The sequence below is a fragment of the Galeopterus variegatus genome, unplaced genomic scaffold (assembly GCF_000696425.1).
Source record: "Galeopterus variegatus unplaced genomic scaffold, G_variegatus-3.0.2 Scaffold1072, whole genome shotgun sequence".
NCBI classification, from domain to species: Eukaryota; Metazoa; Chordata; class Mammalia; order Dermoptera; family Cynocephalidae; genus Galeopterus; species Galeopterus variegatus.
The window spans coordinates 172,781-181,242 of record NW_007727183.1 but is presented as its reverse complement, the minus strand read 5'-3'; the positions used below and the strand labels follow the sequence as shown (position 1 = coordinate 181,242).

Genomic DNA, 8,462 nt, shown 5'->3' with positions numbered 1-8,462 from the left:
AAAAAAAAAAAAAAAAAAAAAAAAAAAAAAAAAAAAAGAAAACAAAAACAAATTTTGATTTCTACTTTCGACCTCGAATTAATTTGAGATAGCTCTTAGACCTAAATATAAAAGCTAAAACCAAAGCTGAAATATAAAACTAGGAAAATAACATAAAAGAATGTTTTCATAACCTTGGTTAAGGCAATTTTTTTTTTTTTAGGCATGGCCCAGAAAACACTAACTATAAAAGAAAAAAATTATAATCTGGGCTTTCATAAAATGAAAACCTCTGCTCACCAAAAGTCATTGTTAAGAAAATAAATAGGCAAGTCCCAGACTGGGAGAAAAATACTTTCAGTCCATATACTGACAAATGGCTTGTCTCCAGGATATATAAACATTCCTTCCACTTGCTAATAAGAGGAAAAACAACTTGGTAAAAACAGGCAACATACTTGTATAGGCATTGCACGGGGAAAGATGTACAAATGGCCAATAAGCATGTGGAAAAAATGCTCAGTGTCTTAGCCATCAAAGAAATAAGAATTGTCACTATAGTGAGACACCCCCAACCATCCGATGGAAGTGGCTAGTATTAAAAAGGCAGAAAATGATAAGTGGTGTCAGGGATGTGGAGCAAGGAGGTGCAACTCTCATACACGCTGGCTGAAATGTAAAATGTACAACCACTCTGGAAATCAGTCTGATGATTTCTTATTGAGTTAAATAAACATGCATCTGCCTTACAAACCTGCAATTCTATTCCCAATATTTACCCTAAGGAAATGAAACCATAAGTCCACAAATAAATCTGTAAGAATATTCACAGCAGCTTAATTTATAATAACCCCAAGCTGTAAACAACTTCAGTGTCTGTCAATAAGAAAACAAATAGTTTTCGGTCCATGTATACAATGGGATACTACTCAGCAATAAAAAGGAACAAGATACTGATACTCTCAAATAGTAGGGATGAAACTTAAAAATATTATAATAAAGAAAGAAACTAGACACAAAAGTGTATACTCTGTATCAGTCCATTTCTGTGAGGTTCTTGAAGAGGCAAAGCTGATTTATGATGAAAGAAATCAATAGTACTTGCCTCTGGGGATGGGCGGGTGTAACAGAGACTGACTGAGCTTCTGGGGTGATGGAAATGTTCTACATCATGATACAAGTGTGGGTTATGCAGGAGTGTGTGTTCGTCAGAATCACCCAACTGCGTTTACGATCTGCAATTGCACTATGTGTAAAGTATACCGTAACTGAAAAAGAGAGCAGGATTCTGTTTCAAATGCTAAGCTTTGACCACACCCAGTTGCGTGCGTTTACGATCTGCAATTGCACTATGTGTAAAGTATACCATAACTGAAAAAGAGAGCAGGATTCTGTTTCAAATGCTAAGCTTTGACCACACCCAGTTGCGTGGAAATCCCCTGGCCACCCTCCTCACGTCTTAGGCCTGGGTGGGAGACTGTCACTCATCTATAGTACAATAGACAGCCACAGGCTGTGGGGTCTGAACTGTAGGGGATTCCAAGGCTGAGACTCTGAGAGGTTGGGGCAAGGTTCGTGGGAGGCCCAAGGTGGGCGGGGGGCATTTTCCAGCACCCCCAGGGTCCTCACCTGCTGTGTCTCTTACTTGATTTTTTTCTGACTCCTTCATAACCCCCAAGCCTCCCTCAGATCCCCTATTCTACCCGGACATCTCCCTTTATCCCCATGGTCCCACTGTTCTTCAGAGTCCTCTGCTGTTCCCTCAGTCCCCAACTGGTTGCAGCTAGTGGAGGATGGACTGAGAACATGGGAGGCATTCCTGCCCACGAGCGCATCCTAAAGAAACAAAACCCTGCCTGGGAGCTGGTTTTCCAGGCCAGCTTTCATGCGTCTTTCATATCCCCACCCACTTGGTCGACCTGATACAATATTTACAGTAATAGTATTTTTATGATTTTTCATTGTAAACATATAGCATTTTAGCTACATTGTGAGTAAATAGGCTAAGGAGACTGGCCTGGGAATGTTATACTACATTGTGAGTAAATAGACTAAGGAGACTGGCCTGGGAATGTTATTATCTTGTCTGCCATTTCTTCCTCGGGGAAATATGTTTTAGTTCCAGTTTACATATCACTACATATTCATACCCATAGTGACAGAGATATAGATAGATAGATTTAGATTTGCATGTGCATAAAAAAATCTAAAATATACACTTCAAAATCTGTAATGGTTACTGAGGAGTGTATTTGGCAGAATGTGGAAGGAAAATATTCTGATACTTTCTTTTACACATTCATATTCTGATACTTTCTTTTACACGTTTATATATTACCTTAGTTTTTATATAGGGCATATATTACTTTTGATTTTTTAAAAAAATTATTATTATTATTATTATATTTTTGCATTCTAAGATGTTGTGGAGAAGTGGGGGGGTGGNGATACAATATTTACAGTAATAGTATTTTTATGATTTTTCATTGTAAACATATAGCATTTTAGCTACATTGTGAGTAAATAGGCTAAGGAGACTGGCCTGGGAATGTTATTATCTTGTATGCCATTTCTTCCTTGGGGAAATATGTTTTAGTTCCAGTTTACATATCACTACATATTCATACCCATAGTGACAGAGATATAGATAGATAGATTTAGATTTGCATGTGCATAAAAAAATCTAAAATATACACTTCAAAATCTGTAATGGTTACTGAGGAGTGTATTTGGCAGAATGTGGAAGGAAAATATTCTGATACTTTCTTTTACACATTTATATATTACCTTAGTTTTTATATAGGGCATACATTACTTTTGATTTTTTAAAAAAATTATTATTATTATTATTATTATATTTTTGCATTCTAAGATGTTGTGGAGAAGTGGGGGGGTGGAGTGGGCGTGAGGGGGTGGGGGCAAGACTGAGGCACATAGGCCCCCCCACCCTGGCTCAGGGGCCCAGGGGGTTTACAGCCTTGGTGTGGTCATCGCCAGGCTGGATACGGATGTTGAGCGTACTTGGCTGAGGCCGTCAGACCCCTCCCACCCCACTTGGGAGCCTGGGGGCTTCTGGCATAGTACTTTTGATTTTTTAAAATAAAAATTGTAACCTATCTTTGAAATTTATGCGGTTGTGTAGAAGTTGAGGACCACTTGTGCTTGTGCCATTATTATTGTACCTTTAATGGGAATATTTCAAAATCACCCATTAACAACTTTTATAACAAAGTTTGGAAGGTCTTGGACCCCCCCCAAATTCTCCCACTTCTCATGACATGTACTGTTTTGGAATTTACAGGGGCTTGACACTGAACTACTGTAGGAATCCAGACGCTGATAAAAGCCCTTGGTGTTATACCACCGATCCAAGTGTCAGGTGGGAGTTCTGCAATCTGAAGAAATGCACAGAAACAGAAGGCCGTGTCGTGGGTCCTCCGACTATTGCCCAAGTCCCAAGTGTAGAGACTACCTCTGAACCAGGTAAGAAGTCTGTGGCCAGACAGCTACATACTTGGACACTGGGATGAAAAGAGATGGATGCATCTAACTCATGTAGAAGCCTTCAGTGCTGCACGGGACCTCAGTGTTGGCTGAGGGTCTCCATCTCTGGGGATGTTGAGCTATTACTGTTGACATGATGTGGGTGGGCGGGTTTTTTTTAGGACTCCTGCAAATCCTGCAGGGTGCTCTAGCTGACTACTCACCTTGTCATAAAATTGGTTATCTTAGTGTCCTAGCCAAATTTCCCATTCTAACATCATGCTAAGTTTGTGATTATTTCCAAGCCACTAAGCGCTTCTGGTAACTTCTTGAGATGGGCAGTGTTCATCATGATCATCAGCATCCCAACGTTCTGAAGATTGTGACCACCAAATGCATCATCTTAGAGAAAACTAACACTGCTGCCTTGATTCTGTATTGTCCTGGGTCTGTGTAGAAGTACCTAACCACCCAATGTATTTCCTGCAGACTGCATGTTTGGGAATGGCAAAAGCTATCGGGGCAAGAAGGCGACCACAGTGGCTGGCACTCCATGCCAGGAATGGGCTGCCCAGGAGCCCCACAAACATAACATCTTCACTCCAGAGACAAACCCACGGGCAGGTCTGGAAAAAAACGTAAGCCACTTTGGTTTGGACTCTATTTTGCCTTTTGCTGACCAGTCTCTGCAAACAGAATTGGTCCTGTGTTACAGAAAATGAGCCTGGACTGATACTTAGTGTTGGGCAAAAGGGGGGAGGGACTTGAGTGATTTTGGGGAAACTAAGCCTAGTGATTGGCTTCAGCGTGGAAAGTGCAATGCGCGGAGTGAGCGGCCTCCACATTTCCTGTCATTCTGCAATCTCTTACCGCCTTTTCGTGACGTTTCTTGCATGCTTCTGTCATCTAGTGCTGTTTCTAGTTTCTGGGGTTTGTCCTCTAGTTTCTGGTGGTCAAAGATACCCTTCATGACATTTAGGTTTTTTTACAAAAAATTTGGATAGGCCATCAGGACTGCTCACATTAGGATTTCCCCTAGTCTCACACACTCTCTGGGATGGTTTATGTTGTGGGATATGGATAAGGAAGTCTGAGATATAGGGAAAACCAAAGTGTTTTTTCCACTCTCACTCACCATTCAACATAAAGCTTCTGACACCAGATGTGTGGGGGTTTCTCTCCATGCACAAGCAATTCTCCAGCAGATACCAGCTGGGTGTCCTACAGTTTAACTCAATTCTGATACTATCTTCCTGGAGATAGTGTCAGATCCCACAGGCTAAGGGCTCAGTCCTACAAGACTGCCCCCACTGAGGATGCCCATTGCAAGTCTGGGCTTCTGGAACTTCTGATCGACCAGCTATAAATTGGGGTTCCTACAACCCCCTCCTCATCAGTTTTCATTAATTTGGGTGGCTCACAGAACTCAGGGAAATACTTAATTACAGTTACCAGTTTATTATAACTATTATTACAGAGGATACAGATGAGGCAAGGAATGGCGTAAGAGGCACGGAGCTTCCATGCCTCCCCCAGGAGTTCCGCTCTGCAAGAACCACCATGTGTTCAGCTATCTGGAAGCTCTCCAAACCCTGTCTTTTTGGGTTTTTATGGAGGCTTCATTACTTAGGCATGATTGATTAGACATTGGTAATCAACTCACCCTTCAGCCCCCTTCCCTCCCTGAAGGTTGGGGAGTGGGGTTGAATGTTCCAACTCTCTAATCACATGGTTGGTTCCCCTGACAACAAGCCCCCATCCTGAGGCTCTCCAGGAACTCACCAAGAATCATCTCATCAGAACAAAAGATGTTCCTGTCACCCAGGAAATTCCAAAAGATTAGGAGTTCTGCATCAGATGTTATGACCCAGGAAGTCTGAAAGGTCTTAGGAACTCGGTGCCAAGAACCAGGGTTGGGGGTAGGGTACAGACACCAAATATATATTTCTCATTATATCACAATATCACAGGAAGGAAAAGGAAGATGCTGCCTTTCTGCATCTTGTCCATGGAGGGCACATAATTCATGGAAATAAGCATTTGTGAGTCAATAGCCAACAGGCTTCATCAGGTAGAAGACAGCTGAAGTCCACCAGCACGAGACGAGTCAGTGGCGTCCCACCGTCTCTGCTGCTGGGTCTCTGAGATCTCCACTGACTCAGGCTCCTGGATGCCGTCTACCTCAAGACCCTTCAGGGTCACCACCCCATGTCCAGGGGAGTGGCCTCATAGTTGGAGCTCCTTTTGAACAAGGGGACAAGCCCAACAGCGTACTATGATTCAGAACCTTTACATGCATCCAGGAAAGTACCTTTGCCCAAAATAAATAAATAAGAAAGAAAGAAAAAGGGACACTCCCTTTTGTTTTCCAAGGACAGAGTCAAGTGTCTGTGCCTCGGAACCCTTCTGCCTCTTCTGCCCCATGTGATCCATGCCTTACACGCTGCTTTCTTCCAGTACTGCCGTAATCCTGATGGTGATGTCAACGGTCCCTGGTGCTACACGACGAATCCGAGAAAACTTTTTGACTACTGTGATGTCCCTCAGTGTGGTAAATTGCTTTCTTTTTTGTAAGGAAACTACTGAGATAAATGCAGCAATTACCTCCCTAATATGGATCTACAAAAATAGTCATAGTAAATAAATTTTTAAAGAGGGCTTTTACTGAGTGCATCTGGGGAGGACACGGCTGCCCTCTCTTCTCCTGAGCCTTCTCTTTGTCATGGGCATCTGAAACCTGTCCTACTATTGGCCCCACTTTTGAGGGGAACACCCACCCCCCCACCCTGCGAACAACTTAAATAAACTAAATACAAAATCCCCAAAGGGCAAGCTTAGAGGTGATCTCATCAAGCCGAGGACGGTCTCAGTGAACTCTTCAAGGTGTAACTTGGGATGCATGAAAAACACACATAGAGTCACACAGATAGGACACATTCCCCTTTAGCAGCTGAGAGGTAAGAAAGAAAGTGCAATCGGCAGAAAACACTTTAAGCATAAAGTGTACATTGTAAACCTATAAACTGCCATCCTAAGATTCAATGAAAAGTAGTTAAGCCTCAAATTTCCTTTCTCCTCAGATCACTTTCATCACCATGCGTTAGCCACATCCCTTAGAGAGGGCTGGTTGGGTTCCTTTCTCATTGCTCTGAGACTCTTCCAGGGAGTAAGGCTTGGATCAGGGAAAGGGGAGTTGACATTAGTTCTTAAAAGATTGGGATATCAAATCCCTGGGTATTTCTGGGGAAAATATATGGCACTTTGACTTGGACCCTATTTACTTTCTGCTGACCATTCTTTGCAAACAGAACTAGCCACAGAAAATCATCCTGGACTTCTCTGCACAGTTTGAGTGCATGTGGTTGGAGTCTGCCTTGTGGAGGGACCTGGAGCTGGGGGACAAAGTATAGCTGGCAAAGCCACCAGCACTGGAGAGCACGTGGGGAGGCAGTTTGGGTGGTGGTTTACAGCTTGGGAGGAGCACTGCCAGGGCGTGCGTGCGGGCCACTCCTGGGCAGAGCAGGAGGGAGGAAGGAGAGGGAAAGGGGCAGGAAAGATTCTACTTGGCACAGTTCTCTGGATTTAGCATGAGTCTAGAGCTGATGTTTTCTCTAGTGGATACTTTTGTCTCTTCTGCAGAAGCTCCCTTGGTGGCCCCTCCACCTGAAAGTCCCTTGATGGGATTAGTGCCTCCCCTCCACTCTTGACCTTTGGCTTCTGCCCCCCTGGCACACCCCACTGCCTCTACTGCCCGGGCTCTCTGTCGTTGACGGGCTGCCTTGAAGTTGAACTGAGCTTGACGTTCCTGCCTCAGGCCCCGCAGCTGTGCCTGGGACTTGTGCACATTTGATTCCCATGGAAGGGAAGTACAGTAGCTCCTCGGATGCACCCTCGGCCACCGCCAGAGGACCTGGCTTTCTCAAGCCTGAGTCAAGCCCGGGTATCTCACCAACCACACCACACCATTCTGCAGGAAACAGGCCTCAAGTCCTCTGCAGGTCTGACCAGAACCCTTCCCACCAAGTTTGGGGTTAACCTCACTTGCCTCGCATCCTGGTGAGGTAGGGGAATCTCATGGTCCATTGGAAAATTTCTCTTCCCATTCTTTCTTCATTCTCCAATCGCTAAGATTGCTTTTCTTACCTCCTCAACATGGGTGAAAATACCAGAATACACAAGAGGCTATTTCCTTTGAAATCTGTATACGGAGGTTTGTCTTACAACTCCCCTGGGCATCTTTGGGGCCTCAGTTAAACCTTCCAATTTATCATCTTCTTACACATTAACCCATTAGAATGTAAAGATTGAAAACAGGGCCTTCGCTATTTCCTTTTTCTCTAGTATCTAGAGCAATACCTGGCACGTTGTAGGCACCGTGTATTCGCATACGTATTTGCCAAATGAATAAAAAAGTGAATAACATCGTATCTTAGTTCATCCAGTATGTCGGGTCACTGCTTAAGAGGGTGACTGTCCTAGGTTAAAGATTTGTGTGTGTGTGTGTTCCTGTGGTCTTTACTAATTTTATTTGGATTTTTCAGAATGGGAACTCTCTTTAAGGTTTGACTTAGTCTATTTAGGCTGTTTGAATTTATTTTTCCTTTTTTTTCTTTAAAGATTTTTATTGCTCATTCCCTGGGAAATTTTAGATTTTGTTTATTCAAGTGGGAAATTCCCTAACAATCATTTCTCTTAAAATTTCCAAACATTTACATTTTTTTTGATTCACAAGAAAAACGCATCAGTAAAATGAAAAACTACCATTGATTAACTTTTTCAGCTACACATAAACTTCTTTAAGCAGCTTGCCTGAAAGAGTCTGCGTAAATATACAGTGTGATCACAACAAATAGCACTGCGCAGATTGCACACAATAACATAAGTTAAGGGCCGGCCCGGTGGCACACTGCTACAGTGTGCCGCTTGGGAGCATGGCGGCGCTCCCGCCGAGGGTTCGGATCCCACATACAGACCGGTTCCCGCTCACTGGCTGAGCGAGG

General features: G+C 43.4%; 1 protein-coding gene across 1 annotated transcript in view; it reads left to right on the top strand.

The window, feature by feature from the left end:
* Positions 1-8,462, top strand: part of PLG (plasminogen) — a 57,148-nt gene that overhangs the window by 30,982 nt on the left and 17,704 nt on the right. The window contains exons 10-12 of the mRNA XM_008574601.1: positions 3,281-3,462; positions 3,952-4,100; positions 5,920-6,013. Of these exons, the coding sequence (XP_008572823.1) occupies positions 3,281-3,462; positions 3,952-4,100; positions 5,920-6,013 (425 nt within the window). The remainder of the gene's footprint in view (positions 1-3,280; positions 3,463-3,951; positions 4,101-5,919; positions 6,014-8,462) is intronic.